Source organism: Phoenix dactylifera, chromosome 6 (assembly GCF_009389715.1).
Source record: "Phoenix dactylifera cultivar Barhee BC4 chromosome 6, palm_55x_up_171113_PBpolish2nd_filt_p, whole genome shotgun sequence".
In the NCBI taxonomy this organism is placed as follows: Eukaryota; Viridiplantae; Streptophyta; class Magnoliopsida; order Arecales; family Arecaceae; genus Phoenix; species Phoenix dactylifera.
Window position 1 is genome coordinate 5,481,387 of NC_052397.1, and position 27,568 is coordinate 5,508,954.

The window sequence follows — 27,568 nt, forward strand, 5'->3', positions numbered from 1 at the left end:
CTACGTACTTATTAGACAAGCATGCAGATTTCCAGAAATTAAATAGAATGAGTGTGCAAATCCAAATCCTGCAGGTGCACATGTGTGTGAGAGAGAGAGAGTTTAAGAAAACAGGTGATTGCATACGGCTGCTTTACTTTTTATGTGTTTTGGTACTTGACATTTACTTCTATTAAGGTTCAAGGAAGCCCAGAAGATTGTGATCATTGTAGGAGGGTTAGTAAAATAAAGATGGATGAAGGAACAAAAATAAAACAGAGGGGCTACCAAGGAATTTTCATGATTCGGCCTTCTCTTTGGAGCAGTTCTTTTTGAATTAGGAGGAATTTTTCTAACACTTCTTCAAAGCAATCTCCTTCCCCTTTGGACCAGACTAGCAAAGAACTTTAGGGCTCCAGTTCGATATTTTTGAATTAAAACCTGGAGGAAAAGAAGTGAGCAACCCAAGTTTAAGTTGATATCAGCTAAGCCAGTCTAGAGGTGGTTAAAACTTTGGGAACAGAATAAAGTTCATACAGACAGGAAGCTGGCATTGGAATTCAGTCTAGGGTTTTAGAAAACATACAACATCCAAAAGGCTCCATGCATGCCTTGAGCTGTTGCCTGTACGTAAATCACCATAATCTCATCTTTGAATTTCCAAAACTTGTAAGGTTTGCAATAAAAGAATATATAATAAAGTCTACAAATTATCCTCCGAACTATGGATTACTTTCAATGAATCAACTCATCCAGAAAAAAAAGCCCTTAATATGAAAGCCATTTTTCTGAAACTACAAGGGCAACTCATAAGAGCCATATTTATTTGAATCTGTGAAGCCATGCAATTTGCCAAGATTACATTGAACCATGCAATTTCCCTAGAATAATGTCTTATATTACAACTGTTTGTCCAATCTGTTGTGCAAAGTTGGGAAGTTCCTTCTGCAGAAATATGTGCACCTCTCCCTTTTCACCAATTTGATCCATCTGCCACGAGGCACATAAGCATATGTTACAATAGAAAATATTGAAAGATCAAAAAAACTCATAAAATGGCATTCAAATGCCATGGTATTCCACCTGTAAACTCTACTTATAAATTGTCATCCATACAAGTAATCAATCACCCAAATCATGAAGATAGTGAGTAATAATAATTCATGAAGAGAAGGACATGATTGATTTAGAGCACAAGAATTGAGCTTTTTTCTCCTTGCATCGTAAGATTTGGAGCTGCAGAAAAAGACAGAAGGTGAAGAACAGTTTAAGAAGCCGATGCATTTGTTAATTACTCAAGTTACAGTGTTATCAACAGATTCACTTCTCAATAGCATCAGGCATTTCCTTACAACAAATGAAGTTCTTAATGAATAAATAAATTAAAGGAAAACAGAGATAATAGCAACAAAAATTTCTGTGAATTTTTTGAGAGAATCTCAAGAGCAACTTCCATAATAACGAAGATCACAAATCCAGGCGACTCCAGATCAAATTTAATGCTGCAACTTCTCGAGGATAAAATACACAGATGGAATGCAAGTGCTGCCCTATTTCTTTTAAGTAATATCTCCCGTTCCATTTAGAACTTTGAGAATGCATAACTGCAGCTTCCCACCATGTGTCATGACACCTGTGCCCAAGGAATGTTTACTTTCAGAATTCAGAGCTGAAGCATTGCTCATCAGAGCCATTGCAAGATTTAATTTCACAATAGAGCTCTATATCCCCTGCTATGAGTATCTCAAATATCCAAGAGGATGCAATGGAGACTAATTGAACACATGTTCGTGCATCTTGCCTAAAAAGCTAATGTGACAGATCTTTGCAGATTACTTTTTTTTCTGGAAAGTTTGTCACCCATAATAGGATGTTCTCATGTTAATGCTATGTGCTCCAAACCAAAAAAAAAAAAATCTTACCCTAAAAGAATTTCATTTTTAATCAAGTTGGAACTCCCGCATCAACAAAGATCAACCCTGCTTATCGGCATATTTAACACTGAGAAGTACAGAAAAGAAAAGCTGACATGCAAAAACAAGATTCTTATCATTTTGTGGTGCAATAGAAATTGAACTTTTCAGTATACTTGTTGTCCCCCCTTATTTTGCTCCATCAGCCTTCCCACCAGCAACATATCATCCTACTTCCCTGCTACAGCAAGATATCCTAAATGAATGCTTCCACGTGTAATATTTCAGATTTCTGTCCTGCTAAACAGAAACAGGCTCTTTTTTGGCCTGTTAAGGACAAAAGAGGTTGATGAAGTTTGTTTTAGATAAAAGTTATGTATATGAAGTTTGCTTTACATAAAAGTTATGTATATGGAGTGTACAAGATCAAATCAATAGTTACAGGTGAGATATTATAACATGGTAGGTTTTTCAGTTAAACATCAATTCTAAATCTATGCATTATCATCTGTTATTTTCTTTTAGCCTATTGTTAAATTTCAGCAGATATTAATGTAGATTATAAGAAATCTTTGGTGTATTGTTAGGAATAAACTAAATATTCGTAAATGCATACACGTTACAACTTACATTGAAAATTTTCTTGTGTATCCCATATTTTTGTATTCATTATGAAACATTTTCTTGATAGCCTCTCCTTTTCTATCATTAAATCTAAATTATTATTTTTCAGAATTTAACCGAACCAGCCAACAATATGAAACAAAACAGCCAGAAAAGTCGATTTGTGACTATCTGAAGTAAACATATTAAACTCGGTTGGAGTTGGAAGACAAAAAGCTTCAAGATCACAAAGACTCCTCCGGCTCCATATACCTAACCAGAAAACTGACTTAAAGACCGATCCTCCCTTGAACTCTACAAGCAACCATAAGCATCCTCCAAACCACTAGACTGGGTTTTAAAGGCATTTTATACATAAAGGCCTTTCTCTGGCAAAACTTCATATGTGGAAATAGCACTTTAGATTTAATATGCACAATCTCCCGATTGATGATATAATTGCACTGCATGATTCCATACAGTGTCTACCCACATCAAATAAACTAGTTAAACAAAATATGATCTAGTCCAGCACAAAAGAAGGCGAATCCACAAGATTTCTAGAGCTTACCTTCCCTGATAACTAACGGCATGCCCAAAAATCACTGGATTTCAAACACAGCGCCTCCTTTACACATTTCAAATATGCTTTTGCTCTATCCAAACACCTAGTTCCACATATATATATCTACATAAGAACATTGGACAACAAATATTCCAAGGCTTTTATTCGAATGCTGGCATGGCACTGGCATACAAAATTGTAATTAAAGGTCATATTCCTACTAACGTCCTCTAGAACGATCCAGGCTACATTTTAGGGAAATTTGGATGCCCATTTTGCTACACACAGACTGAATGCTGGGTCAGAGGCTTCTAAGTAAATTAAAAAACAATGACTGGTGAACTCACAAGGTTTGAGAGAAGGATATAACAGTGGGATAAAACAGAGAGATCAGGGACGCCAAAAATACAAAAATCCCAAAAATAAATGAATACAATAAGACCGTTTCTGATAATCAGCATAAGTCACCTTTCAAGTTGATCATGGCATCAGAATGGTTTCCATTTAGCCTAAACGATTTACCACCCCAGCCAACAACTTTACTGTATTATCAGATACCCTGAGAATATCATCCTCATACAGCATAACAGGTATATCCAAATAATATCGAATCCAGATTCTTTATCTAGCTCGAAACAAGTTGATCAGATCGCTTTGTCAGTCTCAGAATTTCTGCTTTTTAAATGACTTTATGCTGTTGCACATAGAAAGGGTAAGAGAAAGAAGACCCCTGTGCATCCCAAACAACTTACAGATATTGCTTCAAGATGCACATCCATAAAACAAGAACAAAATACATGGAGATAACTAATTGCTCAATACTATCAAACATCAGAGTTAAATGGTCCAGCAGGGATATTTTGAAAAAGAAATGGCAGATTTTTAGGACTAGTTATTTGTCATCACAGAATCTAGCCATAATAAGCTGCAAGCTTAGTAGCAGGAATCTTCTGCTTAGCTAGCGCATCTGCTTCTGAATCTCCCCAGAAACCTGTTCCCACACCTGCAACCTAAGTGTTTTCTTACTAAAAATATTCTCAAGAGGCCCACTTCCCCATATCTGCACCTGAATCTGCACCAGCACCAGCACTTACTCCTGGTAAATAAGGATACAAGTGGTTCAGAGGTGTTACTGTATAAGAAGAAGCATCCTTATGGAGAACATCAACTAATCTCTGTTTTAAGGATGAATAATCAAGTTCACTGATACAATTGATTCTAACAATCTCTCCCTTGAACTGAAGTAAATGAAAGGACTTCTTTTGAGAAGACAAGTTTGACAAGGCCCAACTCACATTCATAAAGTAAATGAAAAGCAAGTACAAAGAGAAGCCCAAGGCCAAGAAAAAACAAAAAAAAAATAGAAACTAAGGAGAGCACTAATAAGGAGAATGCAGGGAGAAGTTAAGCGAATAAAGTCTAGCCAAAAATGCAAAACCTAACATTATCAACACCTGAGAACATAACATCCTTTTCTTGGAAAGGACTAGATTTCTAAGCCTGGTGATCAAAGAGACCACCACCAGGGCAATGTGCAAACCTGAAAGCCAGTCTTTTATGACATACAACAGTCTCGAAGAAGCCCAAGATTCACCGAAGAGCTTGGGAGAGGCAGGAGTTTAAGAGGAAGACAATGTTTCCAGACTGACTGAAAAAGGACAAGGAACAAATGGTTGGTGGTCTCATCTTGGAGAGAAAAGCAGGCAAGATGAAGGTTTCTTTTCTGCAGGTAGCAGTGCGGATCTTGTTATTGATGGGTAGCCACAATATGACCTTTGTTTCCTCAGGGGTGATGCAGCCCACAGAGCCTTGGCAAAGAGTTAAAAAACACCAACGGAACAGAACCTTATAAAAAGCAGTTAACAAACAAGCCGGAACAAATAAGGAATTTATATTGCATGATCCTACAAACTATTTGAACATATTTGTTTCCATGCTATAGTGTTTTTGTTTGAAATATCATTCTAAATATCTATACATCATTTCTTAGAACCATTATATTCAATTGTTTGCAATGTGTGACAAAGAACAAGGGATTATATATGATGTTTGGACAGCTGCACAAAAAGAATCACAAGGGTTACGTCAATGCATTTCATTAGCGTCATAAGGTTCATTGATCTTACCCTCCCAATAAAAAATTTCAATGGGGAACAGATATCTAGCAATCTGCTGGACAGAACGGTCTCAAATTTTTCCCCTACAGAAACTATGTTGTGCTGGTTGGTGTCATCTAAACTGTAACTATTGTCTATTAAGAACCATCATAAGTATAATAGACAAGAGAAGATAAAACAGTTTATAATCAAGTCCTTAGGAGAGGAAAAGAAACAGACTGAAGAATAATAACAATATGAATCAATGAGGAAATATTAAAAGCTGATAGCCAATGTCTGTTAACATAAACCGAGCAATTTGGTTGCCCTATTTGGCACATTTTATTCTTTTCCCTTTTCAAAGGGAACAAATAGTGAAAGAATGGAGAAAATAGTGAAAGAATGAATCACCTATTAATTTCACAAGCTTGGATATGCACAAATAGACAGATGGAGGATTTTGGGTGCTCATCGAATGCTTGTCTCCTCTAAGACCAAAGGCAGCTCCAAGCTCTGATTACCTCTTTGGACCTTCAGCACAACTTTATCTCCAACATTATAGTCATCCAGAATCTTTGATAGATCTGCTTTACTTCTAATCTGCCCGGGTAAATGTTGTTAAATTTTTGTCAGAAAGTTATATCCCATCTTTTCTAATATCTGAAAAACAGTATTACTGCCATAAATTCCCTGAAAAAAGCTGATCTGGAAGAACAAATACTTACAGGCTTATCATCTACTGCAACGATGACATCCCCGAGAATTATGTTACCAGCAAAACCTCTTGTAGTAGGAAGCAAACCTACTTTGGCTGCAACACTGTTCCCCATAACCTAGCATACAGTATTGAAATGGTGCAACAGAATGACTATCTAATTTGACAAAGTAGATTGATTATCTAATTAAGAAACCTGTTAATTTCTCCTTTCAGATTATTAATGGTGTCTCAGTATACGTCAGTGAAACAGCATAGAGCCATTCAACTCACTATACCTGCAGTACAAGGGCTCCTTTCTGAACATTTAGTTGATTAGCGACCAGATTTGAAGCTATTTCCACATTCAAACCAGCACGCACAACCTTAAAAGAAGAGGAAGCAAAGAGAGCATAAGAAAATAATAAATCAAAATGTCCTTGATATCAGATTTGATACAATAGATTGTAAACCCCAAAAAACCAGGATGTTAGTTAAGTGAATGGTGCTTCTGGGGAGATAGTCCTATCCTTCTCAGGTAAGTCTTACTTCATAACTGGTTCTTAAACAAAAATAATAATTATGAACTGGAAAGCATCTTTGAGATCTTTAACTATATCTCTATCCAAGTATCCTTCAGTTTCCTCCCACCTCTTTTCCAGCTTCAATCTGAATCCAAGACCCTCATCACTAGGTTGATCCCTCAACTAGTTAAACCTTACAAAAATTTCCTCTTTCTTATCATCAACCACTGCCACTCTTGCACTTCTTCCAACATAATCATATTCTTAGACAGTTATACAACACTTCAAAGTTCAAACAAATGGTATCAAAAAAAAGAAGAATGAGTGAATAAATGAAAGAAACATATGCTTGTAAATCTGAGCCTGAAAGGATCAGGAGTTGGTATAGTAACAATAAAAGGTTCAAGATTTAAACTAAATTTCCCCACATAAAGTCAGCTTGAATTTTCAAACTGACTGCTCAAAACAGAGTACCGAGCATGTATAAGCAACTGATATGAAATTTATGTTTTGCTAAAAACCTTGTTTGATTTCTAAATTCTCTGAGCCATTCAAGTTGGCAAATCCCAATATTCTGTCAAATCAAATTGATCCTCAGTAGTTTGATGTTTCTTAGATGGATGAATTTTGCCATATGTATGACTATATTCCTCTAAGAAAGAAAGGGCATCTACTCAAGTCCAAAATCAATAATAGGGCATCCAAATCAAAAATCCACACCATTGATCATAACCTATACTAAATCATAGAAGTCAAATATTACATGTTTTGATAGTCTCTAACGGACCAAGGTCCGCTGTATCGACCATACCGACGTACCGGTGGGCACCGGTACCATACCGAACCGAACCGGTACTGTACCGGTTCGGCTAGTTCGGGCCAAAAGCCAAAAAAAATTTGAGGTCGATACAAGCCGGTCGGTACGGCCGGTATCGGTTCGGTATGGGCCGGTACGGGCCGGTACTAGGCCGGTACCGATCAGTACGAGTTGCAAATAGTCGGAACCGAAAAATATAGCTGTACCGTACCGGTACGTACCGGCTCATACCGATCCGTACCGATCGGTACGGCAGACCATGCTCTAACCTATGCATCATGTGGATACAAAAATGAACGGTTTTCATTGTGCTACAGTGCTAAAATACATAATATAGACATTTAAATTGGCAATCCATCTTATGGATATGATCTACACATGATAAAATATATAGATTGAAAATCAATATATTTTAATGCTTAGATCACAGAGAAATAGGATCTCACATCATTTTAACCATTCATGTTTGCACCCATTTGATGCGGAGATTAGAGATTATCAAAACACGTGATTTTTTGCCTCTAGGCATTTTTAAAGATGTAGATCATGATCAACAGAGTAGATCTTTCATTTAGATGCCCCACTATTGATTTTGTACTCGAGAGAAGTGGACACCCTCTCTTCCAAAGAGGAGCATAGTCCATCTCTCTCTATCTATATATTCATATACATACGCATACATTATAATATATATACATACACATATACATACATAGAGAGAGAGAGAGAGAAAGAGAGAGAATTAGTCCAGGATACAATCAAGTGCATTTGGCCCCAAATGCTTCCAGACGATTGACCTTTCAAAATAAAAATCAACATCACTGAACATGATCTATGGTGCATAAAATGCCTAGAAACAAAAGAAACACAGTTTTGGTATCTTTTACCTATTTATCAAATCGATGAAAAATGAACAATTTTAATGGTATATGATGCCATGCTTTATTTGATCTATAGTCTAAAAGCATCCAAATCAGCTGAAATTGACCTGCATATATTTTAAAGTATTTAGATTAAGATCAATGGTTTAGATTCGTAAATAGTGTATAACATACTTCAGTTCACTAGCTATATTGCTGCCATTCATTTGTGCTTGCTTGATTCATAGGCAAGAGACCTCCAAAATAAATATTTTTAATCCCTAGGAAAAATTATACCATGTACCATGATCAACGATGTCGATTGTTATTTTGAGAGGTGCTCATTGATTTCTACTAGGAAACATTAGAGCCCACATACACTCAAGTACATCCTAGTCTAACTCCATACTACATACATATACATATACAGATATATATGCACATATATGCATAAACATATAAATACATATATGTCCATATCTAAGGATGTTGCAAGAAACCAAGGTTTCAAATTCTCCCTATCAAGGTTCGCCGTACCGATACCAAACCCCGTACTGGTGCCGCACTAGTATAGGCGTACCGAGTGTCGGTACAGTATGGTATGCGGTACGCCAGGCGTACCGATATTGGCGTACCGATACCGATACCCATCGGTACGGATACGATACGCTCGGTACCGATCAGTACCGACCGGTACAGCATACCATGCTCCCTATACTCATGCACTATTCACATACATGTATGTTATGAGACATTGTACGCCCCCCCATAACTACTCATCGTTTGCCAAGCTAGTTAATACACCCAAGCTGATATGGGTTGATAGCATGTGATACAAGGTCAGTATGGTATGGTCGAAATTTGATAGCTTGTGAGATGTTAATCAGTAGAAACACAAGGACATGAAATCAATTGAGAAAAAAATGATAAGATACATAAGTTAAACATACTTTGCCAAACTGAATTAACTGAGGTACTATCTTAAGTACAGTTGAAGATGGGATGGCAAAGCCAACACCAGCAGATGTGCCTGTAACAATAAAGTAATTTTATTATAATGATCTTTAGCAAGTTGACAAGATAATGGTTAGAGGAAAACTGTAAATGTATGACAAATAGTATTTTACGCAAATAAGATCAAGCATGCACCATATTAGAATATTTTTGCTTCAAACTCCTCATATATCATTATATTACATATAAAGCTTTTATGCTAACAAACCAGACACTAGCTATAAACCTTGAAAATGAAGAGATCAGGATTCAATCAAGTACTTGGAAATAAAAAAATAAGGAGAATGAACGTACACATGGAAAACTATATAGCAGGCGAAGTTCTAAACTGTACTCTTTCCATCAGATATGCAGGCAAACTACCTTTATCTCTGATCTTTTTTTGGAAGAAAAAAAAATAAATATTCAATCAACCGGGACCAGTTGCACCCAAGTGCAAACCCTAACTTGATGTCTACAATTGTTCAAAGTGGTTACAAAGTGCTTACATCTGATGACAACTGCTGAAAGTTTCAAGGAGAAAAGACAGTGATCCTGGCTAAAAAATCAAAATACAGGGCGCAGCAAGCTATGGATGTGACTGATTACTTTAAGATGAAAAGAAAATACTACACCAAACCTAATAAAAAACAACAATGGGGGCTAATGTTCTACGGACATTACATATCTGAGAGCAAATACATTTTCATGTAATTCACTGTGAACAAAAAAGTGAAAGAATAACTTTGTCACTTAACTAGCACATCTGATGGTGGAATAGTTTGTAGTTTTCTTTTCTGGATGCATTTAATGCACTAATAAATGACAAAAGTACTCTTTAGCCTTTTCCATACTATGTGGACAAGGTCCAAACTGCTCTGATCAGTCACCTCCATGTTTGGAACTCAAAATACACCAAATGTGCATGTGTGCTTACATGCATGTGCATCATATGCAGGTGTATGTGCCCGCACATCTGTGTGAGAAAAAGAAATTTGCTTAGGTTTCTCCATGGAACTCCATAAAAGGCATTAGGGACTTCGGACAACATAAGAAGATAGTCAGATCTGTGAAAACATTGCACCAGCCATCTGACAGTTCTGCACAGGTTCGTACTACTAATATCTTCAGGAGAACTTTTTCCTTACCATACAGATTGCAAGCAATGAATTTTCTGTTCGAAAACTTCCATTTTATGTAAACTGAGAATTTTCAAAGGTACATTTACAATTGCTCATAAGGACAATATGCTTAATCATATAGTTCTCACAGCTTAAAATGAACAGCAAGAAATACATAATCTTAAATGCAGGATGCACTGTTTGCCTTTTTATAATTGAAACCATACAGAAATGATGCAAAAAATAATGAAGTTTACCTGTCTGCGTAAATATTGCTGTGTTAATTCCAATCAGATTTCCTTTGGAGTCTAGCAAAGGACCACCGCTGCCAAATGTCCAATTCAATATAAGAAAGTGTCTTTGATGGCATAATATTTCCTTTTCTACATGCTAGCATGGGATCTATTTTTCTCCTTCAAAATATAATGATCAATGTCTTCAAAATATAACGGCATCTGGTCTTCTTCAAAATATCTGATCTTTCCAATCCATCTATTTTTGTTAGTGTTGCAATACCTTTATCATGCCTCCTACAGATGTTTCCTTTTTCCAAAAAAAAAGACATAGATGTCTTTTCTAGAAAGGACAAAAATGGCACATTTCTTTTTTAGAAAGTCTGTAATCAGAAAATAGTTTGACATCAAGCATCTCACCATGACTATGAGGGTCATAGAAAGCAATCATGTCACACTTTTTAACACAACATGCAGTCTGGTTAGCATGTCCATGGAGATACCACTGATTTTTAAAAACAAATAAAATGGCATGATTTTTTATTTTTCAAAGGAGGAGTTTTTGAATGGACTAAAGTGAATATTAAAAGAGTTGTTCACTGGATATATAAATTCATTGGCATTATGATTCTTCAGAGGTTAATCGTGATTGGCACCATTACTCAGTGCACTTATTCAGAAGGTTTTTATGACGACACAACAATAGGTCCATAGTAACACTTCATTTTTCCCGAGTGAAAATAGTAACACATTGTTAGTCCATGTAGTACATGCATAACGGGCCACCTCAGTTATTTATTTCACTAAATAATGGTCACGAGTTTCTGATAATATTTTTTAAGATAGAACATCTAATAATGATAATGACACAGTGTGGGAATTATACTTATGAAACCAGATGGTAAATTAAGCTAGATTTGCACAACACTTAAATGGAAAGAAGCATTTGAATTCTAATTCACACATTCAGTCATTCACTCATGTAAAACAATTACACTAAAATTGTCATAAAAAAAGGAACATTTTAAGGCACCACATCATATCATTTGCTTAAAACTCCTTTCCTAGGTTTAACAGTCGCATGGTGATTTAAAAATCCAAGATGGTCACATGGTAGCTATTTGAAAACTCACTCCATAATGAAGCCAGATCTCACAAAAATAAATAAATAAATAGTAAACTGCCGTTGAAATCTTAAAAGGCCATTGCTGGAATTGATGGATAGTAGCACACTTTGATGATCATTCCATGATTCAATGGAAAATTAGCAGCTTAGTTTCCTAAGATATTTTCGACAAATGCATAACCATTGAACAGTGCAAATCGGTACAACACTCCAATTTAGTACAATACTCATTCAATTCAAACCACTGAACCTTTAATCCAATCCTGGATACCTACTACGACGATGACAGATCTATGACCTTATCAATGGCAAACAAACTGATATTTTTCCTAAATACAGAACCAGACATGTAAAAAGTGGATCAAGTCGAGCAACATCAACAATCAGATTTCACAAACATAAAAGAAGCAATTGACAATTAATCAGCAGTATGAACTAAAAAGTTGCAAAAGAGTAGTTTTGTCTCACTATTTTAACTAATAAGGATCAGAAATCTAAGTAAAAATCTAGAGAATCTTTCTTGGCAATAAATCCTTTTAAATGTAATCTACAATAAGACAACTTTACTACAAGGACTGAGAAAGCTGGTGAACAAACCTATTCCCAGGATTAATGGCTGCATCAGTCTGAATACCACCTCCAATTGTTACTCCAGTTTGACTGAAAATATCTCGATTTAATCCACTAATAACCCCAACAGTTAAAGTATGATCAAAGCCAAAGGGATTTCCAATTGCTAAACATTGCTGGCCAACTTTTAGAGCAGATGATTGCCCCACTTTAATTGACTTCAGAAGGTCTGCAGAAGCTTCCACCTATTACATAATTATGGCATCACATGATAGACAAATTATGTCAATCAAAGATGTTACTCTTATTGCCGAAGCAGGAAATGGGAAAAAAAGACTGGATTCTACTTAGATGATTACAAAGTAACCCAGTAAAACGTCATAAGAATCATCAATTTTAATAGTAAGAAGAATAGGAATTTTTCTGACTTTGGAACAGAACATGGCCGACATTAACTGAAACTACGGTGAAAAAAAATATCTCATAAACGTCATTATATGGATGTTTTACAAGTTCATTGCAGTTAGTAATAATTATCTAGATTGTGTAAGCATAGCAGAAGACTACACATACATTGAAGCCTGCAAAGCATATTGGTCATCTTGTAACTACTAAATAAAAATTGTTTAATTCCCACCAAATGATATGGATAAGTACTATTGCACTGTTGAGCATACAGATGCGCAAGTCATACTTAATTATTTCAGAAAATTGTTTATATCTTTTCAAGTGATATGAATGAATAAAAAAAATCGTTATTGAACATAATGCATAAGTCATACAGAATATTGCAATATTTTTTACATCCTATCAAGTGGTATGAACGAATAACAATTTCATTATTGAACATATAGAAGAGTATAGTTCACCATCAGCAAAGATAGCATCCGCAAAGACAAAGCGAAATAAATTGTTACAATAGTATGGAAGGTAAAAATTTGGTTAAAACACACGAGCAAGAATTGTGCAGGAAGCTGGCTTTGTTTGGATGAATTAATAGACTAGGATATTTGCAATCCTGAAGTCTTGATAATAGACAAAGCCTACAGAACTTGGATTAGCATAGAATTGTGAGGAAAAAAAAAGAAGGATGACTAGGAAAAAAATCTACCTTCAACACAGCAAGATCCTTAGCACGGTCTGCACCGATCAACTTACCCTCAAAATTTTTTTGTACCCTTTCAAATATCATAAACCATGAGAAAACAGATGTCAAATTTTAATATTACATGCATACAATAACTTGAGATGATAATCACCCATCAGAAGCCAGGATGTTCACACGTGCAACAACTTGACCAGGGCTTGGATTCTTCGAAAGAGCATTTCCAACCACTAGAAAGAAAAATGATAACAAGCAGAATTAAACTAACAGATCAAATAAAAAGACATCCAATTTTTTTGGAAAAAAGTTATAGTAAAATTAACCATTTGACATAATATAAGATGTCAATTCGAAAATAACCCACTCATCCACACACATCAAATGCAAGTAGCAGCTTAAAAAAGAAATATGGAATCGCTCAGATAGAGATATATGGTGTCAAGTTAGATATATTTCATATGGCCAAACACACACTTAACCTGTCAGCTCTTACCATGGTAATTTGTCACAATGTGTCCATCATTATCCCAAACTACACCAGAACCATTTCCTTCAGGAACCTGCGTATTATATGTTCAGAGAATAATTTCCATCATAGAAGGCACTGAACATAAGAATATGGAAAATTATGTCTCCACTTGATGATGAAACATGTTTTCAAGGGTCAACACTGTTAATGAAGCCCTAAGCATCTATCAATTTGTAGTAACTTTATATTTATTCTGGTGATGCATTTTTCGATAGTTCATTAAATATTCAACAAGTAATATGAGAAAATCGTATCGCATACCTCGACAACACCAGTTACGTTAAGCTGAGGGCGTAATGTTACATCAAAGATGTTGACAACAGAGTAAGTGTTTCTCTCAAAAAGTTCTACAATCCTTTCCTGCCAAGTGGACATTGAGCAATATTTTTGCTAAATAGATACAAAGCAAGAACATAGCGAACTGCTCATCGAACACCAAACAACCTAGGGAGATACGAATGATACAAACCTCAGAAGGAAAGAGTGGCCCTGAGGGCAAAATGCGAGGAGTTACATCTTGGACTGTGACAGATGGGTCACCCAAAGCAACAGCTGTAAATGCAAAATTTTTGAAAATGATCAAAAACAGTGTTGCAAGCACTGAATGCGTTGAACTTCAGTGTGCAATGCGCATGGCTTCAAACTCGTGCATGTTCCATGAAACTACATGGTCAGGTTTTTAACATTAGGTGGATTCGCGTGCAAAGGTAAAATCAAATATTGAGACAACAATACAAAAAAGAAGAATTTGAGCATTAAGTTTACCATAACCTAAATAATCTAGAGTACCATACTTAATAAACAAAAGTATGATCCATCAAAATATAATAACTTAAGTAATGATGTACTTTAGAAAGGAAGATTTTTAATAATGAAGTTGCTGAAGTTAAAGAAATGCAACTCATAATTATATTATCCCTTACAACCCCACAGCACCAATTACCCAACCACTCCAGAAAGCTGGAAAAGTCATCAAAAAACAGGAAAGGCAAATGCTGGATAATAACTTGAAAGAAGATATATTTGACACTCTCGTTACAAAAAGGAGTTAATGTGACAAATAGGAAGATGAATGAAGAGATTCCCACTTTAATTGAGACTGCACTGGAACTTAATAAAACACAAGTGCACATGCATGTGCATACATGCAACTTCTTTTCTCCATTTTTTTTTTTTTTGGTGGGGGGGGTGGGGTGTAGGTTTTTAAGACATTGAACCAGTAAAATCAGTTTCTAGCCTACAAAAATTTCATTGGTTAAAGAAAAAAAGTGCCAAACAGTCCGAACCTGTGAAGTACCTTGAAGAATGGAAGCAGAGACATATGGCTGGACTAGCAAACAGCATACGCCTTGTTGTCCAAGGAATGATCTGGCTCAGCATTTTTCCTAAGTTAATAGTCTGGTTACCAACTGGCCTAGCACATACAAAAAATTTTATATAACAAAATATATCAGTGAGGACATAGAATGGATAAAAAATAGAATACTCTTACCTATGGAAATCCCAACCAGGCACAAACAATTAAACAGACTTTGATATGTGCATGAACATGCTTGCATTTGTGAAATTTTAACTGCTTGCTCATGTACTTACTTACATGAGTAACCATATATCAATATTAGATGGCATAATGAGAAGGTTGTTTAAATTGTAATTATGTTGTATATTTATGATGTTATTGCACGGTACTGCATTTTGACATGATAAGATTGTGATAGATTTCTAATAACCCACTGGCTTATTTGCTCTTAGCTGACCCAAGTCAAACAAGATAAACCTTGTTGGTTGTGGATTTTATTTATCTTAAATACTGTTGGTGAGTGAAAGTTGAACCCATGAACAATAGAAGAGACTGAAAATCTATATGAGCAATCCAGAGCCTTAATTTATCAACCAACAAGACTCATGTGAGTATCCAGTATCTGAGAACAGGCGCATTTGTGAACAAATCAACCAACTGAAATGAGAGGTGCATCATGGTAAAATAATCAATTTAGCACCTTATTTTCTAAGATGAACTCAATTTTTGAAACAATTTATACCTTATATTTACTAATGTATCATCTACTTCTTGTCTAATCTAAGAGAAAGATGACATTTGCACCAAATGGTGAGCACTAACAGGAGGGAATAACAACTGATAAAAAATTCGAATCGCCTTTAAGTTAATCCGGAACAGAACTCAAGACCAAAAGATTAAAAGCTCTTTTTTTTTGACTGAAAGGGAAGCAAAAGCCACCCGCTTTTATTGCCTTAGGAAAAATTGATTAAAAGCAAATTCAAATCTAATCTCTAAAACTTTGAAAAGAGATGACCTTGGAAGTGATTGGGAGTCGCAAGAAGTTTCATCGACGCTAGAATCAAAGGAAGTGCTTCTCTGAGAGCAGATTGACGAGATGCTATCCGAGAAGATCTTTCGGCGGCCGAAATGGCTCGGAGCTCGGCGGCCCTGAGGTTGCGGCGAAGGATTACAAGCCAAGACGTGCATTTCTTGAGGAAATCCAGCTCGGTTACAGGAGCGGAGAGAAAAGGAAGAATCGGAGATAAGGGTTAGGGTTTCGAGAGGATCCGGTGAGTGATTGGAGGGGAAGCTCTCGGCGCGGGAGAGTAGAGCGTGCGTGTGGCCTCGGAGAGGCTGGTGGGGAATAAGATATGTTGAGGGCTTCTTCGTATAATTAAACTATCGAGGGAGGTTGGTTAATTTTTTCACTCATACTCGTGGAGGGAAATATATATTGTTAAGGGCTTTTTCGTATAAATCAATTAAGGAGGGCGAGACCCAAGGGAGAGTGGGGGGATTTTTTTTTTTTTCGCATTTAGCCTCCTGGAGGCAGCGGTTGGAAACAAACAAAAAAAAGGTTTTCTCGTCTACATAAACGAGAAAAGGATATACTTCTTTTTTTAATTTTATTTGGCGCACTCCCCCAATCCCTATAGTAATTGCAGCAAAGTTTTGCATACATTGTATATTTAGGAATAAATAATGGACTTAAAAAATAATATATAATTAAGCCCTTATTTTGCATGTTTTGTGTAGAGAGTAGAGACGAGCGGCAGCCGCGGAGCATGAAGGCTGAATTGTTTGTATTTCTCTATTTATATTATTAATAATATATAGATTTATTAAACTAAAAAAATATTTATAAGTTCATCTACTCTGATAAATAAAAGTGTAGTTGTGGTCTTCCTGTGTGATTGAAATTTTTATGAGTCATATGATATGATGAATGCCCCACTAAATCCAAGGTGGAGAAAATTCATTCCTCTTGTCTCTCACTGAAGTTTAAAAAAAAAGATGTAGCATTTATATTTAAAGCAAATTGTGTGTAGTATGATAATATACCAGATTATTATTTTAAAATCAATATTTAAAAAAAAGGGCAAGGTCAGTTAAAACTCATTGAAATCATGATGTACAATAAATATCAAATTCAAATAGAGGTCACTAGTTCTCAACCCTCCAATAATTTCACTAATTGAGTCTGCTAGTATTCTTGATCTTTTTAGCTTTTGTTCTTGGATTTTTATGTTATTGGACAGCTAACAATTAAGTAAAACAAACCTGGATGGTTGTTACATGTATATTAATATATATTTTTAAACTAACATCCATAATGCCTCGAGAATTAGACGATGCTACAATTATCACATTTTTTTGCTTGGAGGAGGTTCTTCGATTTGATTTTTCGACGGCGCATCTCTAAGTATCTAGATTTGGTTGAGTTGCTCTTCCTTCGTTATTTTTAATACCTAATTTTTGTATATAATAGAAAGTATAAAATGGCTATTGGCTTTGATTTTTCAATGATGCATCTCCAAGTATATTGGTTTAGTTGTTCTTACTTCCATGCTTTTAATACCTAAGTTTTGTGTATAATAGCAAGCATAAAGTGCTTCACCTGCTATAGTTGCGGCCTAAAGTGTCTTAGATTTACATTACAGACCTTAAGATAGACAGAAGCTAGATCATAGGATTTGCACGCACCACTAGTGGCATACATCTTGATATATATCAAACGGCATCCTAATGCAATGAAAGAACCAATCAGCCTTGTACATACTGAGTCCTAAATTTCTAGAAGCTATGCACATCTCCTAATGAATTGAATTTGTTGCCCAATATAAGTCTTCAGGTTTTCTTAATCAAGGATAAAAAGATAATTGTTAGTGTGACATAGATTTCTTGCTCATCTTTAGCAAAATCGAAACAATACTACTAGTAATAATTTGGAAATATAAACAAACCTAATACTTAACTGACAAGATATACAAAAATTATTGCTATATTGTGGCTTCATACATCAAATTAGATGAAACCAAGGCCTACAATATACTCAAATCTTGATACACTACACAATTCTTGAAAATATGCAGTGTTATTCACTTCATAAAATCAAACATTATGGGCACATTTGACATTGTTGTTGCTTTTGTATTTTATTTTTTCATGAGTTAGTGAAATATGACATGGAGATTGATGTTGAAATTGCATTTGCACAAAATTTATGCTATTCATTGTTTTTACTTTCTTTCATGTTTGAAAGTCAAAGTTTTTGCTTCCAACTCTCAAAATTTTTAAGAATAATGAAAAACAAAAGTTAGCCTTATCCACTCTTCTTCTTAAGTTTTTCACAAAAAAAAAAAAAAGAAGCAAGGGCAACACTGATCGGGTCTTATGTCCAAAGCAAATTTTATTTTCATAGTTTGTACTTTAAAACAAAAGTTGAAAAAGAAAAAAAAAATTGCATATATTTGGATCACTTAATTGTGGCATTTTATAATACTAGCCAAGTGAAAAAGTATTTTTTATTGAGCAAAACTTTATAATAAATCATTTGAACAAAAGTCACCTAATATATAACCAAAGCTGCAAATGGGTCGAGTCTGCCTATGAACCAACCTCATCCTAAACCAATTAGATCCAACCTAATTTGTATTTGAAGATCTATAGGTTGGATCGAGTTGACAATTTGAACATTACCTAAATTATACATTAGGTATGGATTTTATATTTTTCAACCCATCTCGACCCAACCTATATATCGTTCAAGTCTAATTTGGATTAACAAAGATGCACTGGACCTAAAGCGAGCATGATCCAACCCAAGCCAAAAATGAGGATTATATAAATCCTTTTCTCCTTCATTTAAAATATATTTTTAATTCATCGAATGAACTCTCATTGAGACTAATTCTTCTTTTCCATCTCAACTATCACATCTCCTCTTATCTATTTTCACTCATTTTATAATTAAACATTCATGTCTCATTGTTTGTTTTGGAGAATTCTTATTTATAATACCTTTAAGTACATAAATAAATATAGTTTAAAAGGTAGTTTATAGACTTAGGAACGATCATTATTTGGATAATTTTTTTAAAAAAATTGAATTAAAATTCAATTTAAATTAGCTACTTTCAGCTTTGTTTAACTTTTAAATAATTTTATAATTAATAATTATTATATTTTATCTATGAAAAATAATAGCTAGATGCTCGATTCGAACCGTAAGTTGGACTTGATGCCGTTGGGCCACCCGAATGGTCTGTTGGGTCAGAATCATTTTCATGGATCCAACTCGACCTAACTCAGTCAGTTAAGTCTGGTCCAAAATTACGATTCAATTGTAAAATCGGGTGGAATTGGGATCAAGTATGCTCCGATTCCGGCCCATTTGGAGCCACATCGAATTATCGATTTTCGGATGACGGTTGAGATTTTTCCTCTTTCCGTTGCCGCCAAACCGCGCCCGCCCCATCTCCCAGCATCATCGCATCATCCAGCCCCAAAATTATACCCTTGGCCATGGTCCCCTAATCAACCGAGGAAGCGGATAACTGATTATTATATCTTGATCCAATAAACCAACGACACGCTTCCAAATCCATTACCCGGCAACCTACACGACGTGCGCGTGCCACCTAATTTGTGGCAAAGCACCGTCTTTCCTGTTCCACATCCTCTTCACGATCAACCCCTTTTTCTCCACCGGAGTCCACAATTTGACCACCAATTGAACGAGATCAGAACACCTTGTAATCACGAGCCCTCCGTACCTCATCGGACGGTTGATGGAGAACTTTACCTTTATTCATCGCTTTGTTAAATGATATTTTATTCGCTGTTCCCGATTTGGCCGTACAGAGATCGCCGTAGCGAGACGCGTTGCTTAAAGAAAGAGAAGAATTCGGCAATTGAGAATCCGATAAAAGGGCCCGACTCCTTTCCCAATCGCCACAGTCCCTTTCTCCCTCGCTTAGATCCAGGGCTTGTTGCTACTGTTGAAGTAGAAGAAGAGGTCTCGACGGAGCTCGCGGGATCTGAGATCCGCTCTGCTAATCTTTTCCACATTTACTTCCACAATTTTTAAGGTTCCAATACTCCAACTTTGTTTAAATCTCTGTGTTCTCTCTTTTCTTCCTCAATTTTTCTCATATTTTTTCAGCTAAATCGGGTTATTTTCTTGGAATAGTTGCTTCTAGCAGTTTTCTCCCTCTATTTGGTTTGAACCGATCGGTTATGTATCAATTTGTTAGACGTTAGGACCTTGGGGAAATCAGATATTTATTTATTTTTCGCCTAACTATATGTTTTTTCTGCTATTCTGATGTGGACGACTGGATTTGTCGCGTGCACCCTTGTGAAGTACTTGGATTTGACCTGGAAATTGGTAAGAGCCTCTTAAAGACACTGTTTTTTACGGTGGATCTGGGGCTTTCGCCTTGGAGGTTGTGGTTCGCAGGTTAATGTAAGCTTGCTTTTGGTGGGAACTGTAAGGGAAAGTGGTTTGATCTTTTGTTTTACACTAATAATAAATTGGAAGTTTAATTCGTTAGGTATGACCTTGCATGGTCCCGCCACTGTAAAACTGACTATGAAGGTAAACAATAAAACAAAGGGGGGACTTTGCAGCAAATTTATCATTTCCAGGTTTCAATATCCTGGCTTATCAGTAGACAGAATTGAAGTAAATAATTTGGTGACTTATCGGTTGGAAATTAACCTGTAAATAGGCCAGATTCCATTTGTTTCTCGTTGTTTTTGTGGTACATCTGTTTCGACTATATATTGTTTTTTGAATTTGTGTTTTGCAAATGAGGTGCATGTACAGTTGTAAGAAATAATCTTTTGGTTACTTGTGTCATTTCTTTTTATTTGGTACTTACAATGTAAGTTTTGCTAGGGAAAAAAATCAGTATAAAGTTTTTTTCCCCCAACCTGTTTAATATTGAAGCTGCAGTATACTAAAGCAATTGTTGATATGTTATCAGGTGCATCATGGCGATGAAAGGGAATGCAGCAGATAATAGAACCCGGAGCTCGATATCTATATTTATTGTAATTGGCATGTGTGGCTTCTTCTATGTTCTCGGAGCATGGCAAAGGAGTGGTTTTGGAAAGGGGGACAGCATAGCTGTTGAGATCACTAAGCAAACAGATTGCACCGTCTTGCCCAATCTTAGTTACGATACTCATCATGATCGAGCAAGCAATCTTGAGGAACTTGGTTCAAAAGCTGAGAATTTTGAGCCATGTGATGATCGCTACATTGATTACACTCCCTGCCAAGATCAAAAACGGGCAATGACCTTTCCAAGAGCAAACATGAAATACCGAGAGAGACATTGTCCGCCGGAAGAAGAAAAGTTGCACTGCCTTATACCAGCACCCAAAGGATATGTTGCGCCGTTCCCATGGCCAAAAAGCCGTGACTATGTCCCCTATGCAAATGTCCCCTATAAGAGTTTGACAGTTGAGAAGGCTATTCAGAACTGGGTTCAATATGAGGGCAATGTGTTCAGATTCCCTGGTGGAGGAACACAGTTTCCTCAAGGCGCAGATGCATATATCGGCCAACTTGCTTCTGTTATCCCGATTGCTAATGGGACAGTCAGAACTGCTCTGGATACTGGCTGCGGGGTATGCCAAATTTCTCTCTAATTCCTACAATACATATTGTACCATCACACATGCTCCTCAAACATCTCCAACATCATTTTTTCAGTTAACAGGCATCAATTTATGTCTGGCATGGTTGTACATTTTTAGGAGATGTTGGATTGTCCTCAGATGTTGATCACTTTATTTGCAACTTACCGCTGATTGTGGAATTATTCAGGTTGCAAGCTGGGGAGCTTACCTGTTGAAAAGGAATGTGCTGGCCATGTCATTTGCACCAAGGGACTCACATGAAGCACAGGTTCAGTTTGCTCTGGAAAGAGGTGTGCCTGCGGTTATTGGTGTCCTTGGGACTATAAGGCTCCCATATCCATCTAGAGCCTTTGATATGGCCCATTGTTCAAGGTGCTTGATTCCATGGGGATCAAATGGTAAGGTTCAATAATGAAGCTGCTCTTTGTTTTGTTCATTGACTTGGCAGTCCTGGCTTTCATTGCCAGTTCTTAGACTCTGGCAAATCTTTCTCATGATATTCCTTTGATTCTTTCTTTGCAGATGGAATGTACATGATGGAGGTGGATCGGGTTCTTAGGCCTGGTGGGTACTGGGTGCTTTCAGGCCCTCCAATCAATTGGAAGATGAATTATAGGGCATGGCAACGTACAAAGGAGGATCTTGAGGAGGAACAAAGAAAGATCGAAGAAATTGCTGAACTTCTTTGTTGGGAAAAGGTCTCTGAGGAGGGTGAAATTGCTGTCTGGAGGAAGAGAATAAATACTGATTCTTGTCCTGTGAGGCAAGATGAACCCCGTGTTAAAATTTGTGAATCAACAAATGCAGATGATGTCTGGTATTATTCTATACTTACATTTGCTTATCTAAAATTTCCGAAAATAAAGGCATGATTCATGACATGTTCACAGTTATTAGGACACATATAATGAGCATCAGAAGTTAAATATTCTTCTATGTAGCTGTCTCGGCACTATATTAAAATTTGATGGGAAAATCAGGGTGCAAAGTCCAGACAAAATAAATTTGTCAGTCTCGCTCTCTCTTTCTCTCTTAAAGTCTTGTCAGCAACTGTAACTATATGATTCACCCATTCTACCCAATCTAGTCTATTGTGACAGGATGCCTCTCTTTCATCTTTTGCATGCATATATTTTCACATACAATTAAAGGCTTAGTAGTCTAAGAGAAAGCACATACACTCACTGTGCTCACTCCTACTGAAGCTCCTGCAAGGTCCATGTTGTCAAGTTGCTTGTCTGTCTTGACAACAAGATATGTTGTATGCCACTAAACTATTTGCATGCCTATATGGAGCCTCAGTTATGAACATGACATGTCATTTTTTATTGTTCAAAACCACACTGGGACATATGTGGTATTATGTTAAGCTCATTTTATGCTCATACTTGTATTTTTGTATACAGGCACGTCTGCTCACTATATATAGCCATGCCCTCGAATCAGTCATTGATATCCATATTTCAATATCTTAAACAGTATCTGACATGAATGTTCGTATGGGTATCCCCTTAATGCATGCAGCAATCAGTGTATCATACAAGGAGATATGCTTATATATTAATATATTAGTAAAGTACTATGGCATATGAACTAAGTTTTGGCATTTAAAACACTTAACCTTACAGAGCTAAGGTGGCAGAAATTTGCTGGTCCTATTCACTGCTCTTAACTAGGGCATCAGCTTGACTACTGGCTGCTCTAAGTGTGTGGATAGAATTAATTGTGACAATAGTAGTCCAATCTGCTACTTAATCAGAAAGGTCACTAACTCCAAGGCCAATATCTATGATACCACCTTATGACATTTGCCAGTTCCTAGTGTAATCGATCTGTGCAACTTCCCTTATCCTTAGACTAGTTCACAGTGACACTGGTCGACACTTCCTCCTCCCCTCTTTATTGAGTTTGAATTTCAGGATTAAAACAAAGAACACAGTTTCTTTGTAGCACCAGCAGTGCAGCATCAGATTATCAGAACCTTCTGATCAGTTTTTATCTATATATGCATCTATATGAACTTGATAGACCAAATATTGCATTCTAATCTCTATATAATCAGATGTTTCGTGATATTATTCTGGTACTAAAATAATCAAACGCCAATTTACATATCCTGATGATGGTATCTAACTTTTTATGGTGATTTTGGCACAATGACATTCAAATGCCTGCACGTCTTTCTCATCTATTATAGTTTTCATTTCTAATTTATTTTCTGATTATCCTTTACCCTGTCTTGGTGACACTAGGTACAAGAAGATGGAGGCATGCGTAACACCTTTTCCTGAGGTTAACAGTCCTGAAGAGGTTGCTGGAGGAGAACTGAAGACATTTCCAGACAGGCTAAATGCTGTTCCCCCTAGAATAACTAGTGGTTCAGTTCCTGGATTCTCAGTCCAGAAATATCAGGAAGATGACAAATTGTGGAAGAAACATGTTAAATCTTATAAAAAGATCAATAGGTATCTTGACACAGGACGATATCGCAATATAATGGACATGAATGCAGGTTTGGGCAGTTTTGCTGCAGCAATTGAATCTCCAAAATTATGGGTGATGAACGTAGTGCCTACTATAGCTGAGAAATCTACTTTGGGTGTCGTGTATGAACGAGGCTTGATTGGCATATATCATGACTGGTATGGGTTTTTTCTTTTTATATTTTGAGATTTAGTTCAATCTCTTACTGTTGACAAAGTTTGTTGGGTCCTCCTTTACCAGTAAGTCTTTATTTCATTATATGTTTATCACATAATAATATCTGATCCATGAAATGGTGCAAAATGTTTGTACCAGTGAACTTGTTTGTATAGCCTAATTATCATCTTTAACATTTTGCTATAACATTCTTAAGTGAGTCAAGTATTCTACATATCTACTTATTCGTTTTCTGGATGTTTGAATTATAGTGATCCCTTAGCTAGCATTTATTTTGGGATAGCTGTCACGATAAGTCTGGATATTTTTTTTACTTGCTCATGATTGGGCGGGTGTTTTAATCCGATACATGGTTACACCTGATATAAAATGGAAAATGAATCCCTGGAGTTACTTTTAGATTAGTGTAATTTGAGCGGACAGGAGGTTCAAAAGCATTTCTTAATAATGCTTCTTTCACTGATTTTAGATTATATCTCAGAAGAGATTTCTCCTGTATATAATTGGATCATTAAGGTTTTTACCTAGTTTTGTTTAATTATGGAGATTTCTTATTATTGCAATGTGATGATATGGATGCTGGACAAGCCTTCGTTTGATGCTGTCTGATATGTTTCATTCCACTGGCTAGGACATGGTCTTGGCTGTATAAGAGAGTTTGGTCATTCATTGGCTGTGATTGCCACCATTACGCTGTTTGTATTACATTTCTGTGTTCTAGGGTATCTGAATTTACCACTTGTCTAATTTGGATTCTAAGAAAACTCTGATTTGGTCAACTATTCATCAAGAGTGGGACTTCTCTTCGTACTTCTTGTCACATATATCTCATGGAAACGTATGAAGTCTGTGGCAATTTCAGAACAATTTACTTTTGAAGCTTTATTGTCTCTCTTGTCAAGATATCAGATTTGCTTTTACCGGGCATGATGTGAAATTGTGAAATGTATCTTTGGAAGCTTTCATGTTTCACAATTTGTTGATATGTAATGTTGTTTCATCATGCGTAGCCATAAGATATGAATAATATGTAGTATTGAAGATCTTTTCCTCACTCGACTTCTTCTTGGTCTCTTTTTGTTTCTTGGTGTGCATTTTAAATAGAAATTGGGTTGTAGTATCACTGTTTTTCCTCAAAAATAAAAATCTACTTGTTTTTTGTTGTTTAAATATCATGGGTGAGATTACATTTGTCTGTCTTTTTTAAATAATTCCACATCATTTTTATGTGCCATCTTCCATCATTGTTTAACATGCTTTTTTTTTGATATGGTTCAGGTGTGAAGCTTTCTCCACTTATCCAAGGACATATGACCTTATTCATGCCAATGGTGTTTTCAGTTTGTACCAGGACAGGTAAGCTACTGCAATGTTAAAGGCTCCTATACCATATTTGACATGATATGTTCTATGGCAGCAATAGATATTAAGACATGAACTTAGAAAACATTTCATGAGATGGGATTGAAGATTTTGAAGAATTTCTGAACTATCTATCTTATTTACCATAAATTCTAATATGCTTATGAAATTGAAGCAGGTGCAAAATGGAGGACATCCTTTTAGAGATGGACCGTATCTTAAGGCCAGAAGGTGCAGTAATATTCCGTGACCAAGTTGATGTCCTGACAAAGGTGAAGCAGATGGTTAGTGGCATGAGATGGAATACTAAGATGGCAGATCATGAGGATGGCCCTCTTGTGCCTGAAAAAATATTGGTTGCTGTGAAACAGTATTGGGTTAGTGGTGACAACAACCAAACAGCTGTTGCATGAAAAAGGATACCATTTTGATGAACCGAGTCACCATCTGCACATGGTAGTGAATTTCTGGAACCAGTTGGACAGGATTGACCACTTAGGCTTTGCCCACTTTTGATAGGGAAAGCTCAAAAGCATTCACTAATTGAAATTCAAGCTCGTTTTCGTTGTTGAATGGTCGTAGTATTTATTTTTCTTGCGTGATTTTGCTTCATAATCCCTTGTATTATCTTAATTTAACCTTTCCTGCCAATGTTCCTGAAAGATTATAGGCATTGAATTTTGGGATTGTAAATCAAGGCCTGCTAAAGATGTAATCTAAATTTACAAGAGATGAATGTTTGAATTCCCAACCTCCAGTTGAATGAATATTGGCATATCACTTGGTGCAGACACTTCCATCAGCAGTACTTACCATTCTAATAATGAGCTTTTTACCAGTGATTATGATTTTTTTTTCAAATTTTTTAAAAAAGAGTATTCAATGCACAAATTCCTCGCAAAACAATGCCCTTTGGGAGCTTGTATGTTTTAACAGTTCTGCTATCAGACTTACAAGGGGGGTGATCATCAAAGCTAGTGATTTTAGACATTCATCATATCTCCCAGGGAACTGCCCTGCAGGAGAACTGAAGAATAAAAAGTGATCAAAAGGGCTGATGATCTCATGATCTCGACAGTTTTCTCCATATCATTGTTTCTTTTTTTTAAAAGCAATTTTCTTGATACTGTAGTTAGTTACTTTTTTGAAGAACTGTGAAGCCTTGTCTTAATATGGTTGAAGAGCTGTAACTTGATAATCATACATCTCGATATTACCATTTCAAGTGTGCCTTCCTGCAAATGTAAGCTCGTATATATTATTTCTGGGCATCTCAACTGCTCCTTTGACCTGAATACAGCATTACAGAATTTTCCCTATTATGCTCTGAAATTGCTCACCTCCTCTCTGTCTCTCTCTCTCTCCCTTCAGCATTTCAGAATTTACCCTACTATGCTCTGAAATTGCTCGCCTCCTCTCTGTCTCTCTCTCTCTCTCTCTACAGGAACCAAATCCGAGCACGCTAATCTCATCTTGCGGACAATAGATAATCATAATATCTCCTGTTATAATGCAAATAATAGCGAGTTTTCTGTGCTTCATCCCAGTCTTCCTTGGTTTAAAAAAAGTGCTCCCCCTCTCGAGACCCTTCTTTATTCATTCTCCTTCAGTGTTGCTCATGCCTTAAGGTAGACGAATTAGAAAAGTACAGCAATTAAAAAATTAAGTATCTTAATGCGATACCTACTAGGTGGTGCATGCGTTCTGGAAGACGAATTAAGCTGCTGATTGGTTACCTCTTTTGCCTGCTTTATATCTGTTCTTCCATTTCTATAGAGTATTTTGTTCCTTGACTTTGATAGCAATGCTCACGCGAAACTAATGTGAGCTGCCGATGTATCAAAAAAAATAATTAAGTACTAGATCATGAGAAGAGGGTCACAA

At 36.2% G+C, this 27,568-nt stretch overlaps 2 protein-coding genes across 6 annotated transcripts; one reads left to right on the plus strand and one right to left on the minus strand.

Annotated features, from left to right (window-relative positions):
* Positions 1 to 654: 654 nt before the first annotated feature.
* LOC103703251 (protease Do-like 8, chloroplastic) lies at positions 655 to 16,380 on the minus strand. Of its 4 annotated transcripts, XM_008786042.4 has the most exons (15): positions 16,044 to 16,380; positions 15,015 to 15,142; positions 14,198 to 14,280; positions 13,990 to 14,088; positions 13,693 to 13,759; positions 13,354 to 13,429; positions 13,206 to 13,272; positions 12,122 to 12,339; positions 10,423 to 10,490; positions 9,002 to 9,081; positions 6,150 to 6,236; positions 5,882 to 5,989; positions 5,568 to 5,756; positions 1,063 to 1,612; positions 655 to 969 (listed from the first exon to the last, which is right to left on the minus strand). In XM_008786042.4, the coding sequence occupies exons 1-13, from the start codon at positions 16,214 to 16,216 to the stop codon at positions 5,625 to 5,627; spliced, it is 1,386 nt and encodes a 461-aa protein (XP_008784264.2). In that variant the 5' UTR covers positions 16,217 to 16,380; the 3' UTR covers positions 655 to 969; positions 1,063 to 1,612; positions 5,568 to 5,624. The 4 variants fall into 4 exon arrangements, with proteins under 4 accessions (XP_008784264.2, XP_008784276.2, XP_008784256.2 ...); XM_008786054.4 differs by lacking the exon at positions 1,063 to 1,612 and having other exon boundaries at positions 15,015 to 15,137; XM_008786034.4 differs by lacking the exon at positions 1,063 to 1,612.
* A 3,535-nt stretch (positions 16,381 to 19,915) lies between these two features.
* LOC120111002 (probable methyltransferase PMT2) lies at positions 19,916 to 26,425 on the plus strand. 2 transcript variants are annotated; one of them, XM_039127249.1, is made up of 7 exons: positions 19,916 to 20,100; positions 21,001 to 21,649; positions 21,849 to 22,059; positions 22,184 to 22,478; positions 23,914 to 24,303; positions 25,601 to 25,678; positions 25,860 to 26,425. In XM_039127249.1, exons 2-7 carry the CDS (start codon positions 21,008 to 21,010, stop codon positions 26,095 to 26,097), a joined length of 1,854 nt encoding a protein of 617 aa, XP_038983177.1. In that variant the 5' UTR covers positions 19,916 to 20,100; positions 21,001 to 21,007; the 3' UTR covers positions 26,098 to 26,425. The 2 variants fall into 2 exon arrangements, with proteins under 2 accessions (XP_038983177.1, XP_038983178.1); XM_039127250.1 differs by having other exon boundaries at positions 19,917 to 20,100; positions 25,863 to 26,425.
* Positions 26,426 to 27,568: the final 1,143 nt, after the last annotated feature.

Excerpts from the sequence above, each read along its gene's own strand:
- LOC103703251 (XM_008786034.4), bottom strand. The coding sequence starts at position 16,216 with ATGCACGTCTTGGCTTGTAATCCTTCGCCGCAACCTCAGGGCCGCCGA. Across the intron at positions 9,082-10,422 it reads AGCAATATTTACGCAGACAG|GCACATCTGCTGGTGTTGGC; the intron begins GTAAACTTCATT and ends TTATTGTTACAG. Across the intron at positions 5,757-5,881 it reads TTGCAGTAGATGATAAGCCT|ATTAGAAGTAAAGCAGATCT; the intron begins GTAAGTATTTGT and ends TTACCCGGGCAG.
- LOC120111002 (XM_039127249.1), top strand. The coding sequence starts at position 21,008 with ATGGCGATGAAAGGGAATGCAGCAGATAATAGAACCCGGAGCTCGATA. Across the intron at positions 21,650-21,848 it reads CTCTGGATACTGGCTGCGGG|GTTGCAAGCTGGGGAGCTTA; the intron begins GTATGCCAAATT and ends GGAATTATTCAG. Across the intron at positions 25,679-25,859 it reads TTCAGTTTGTACCAGGACAG|CAGGTGCAAAATGGAGGACA; the intron begins GTAAGCTACTGC and ends ATGAAATTGAAG.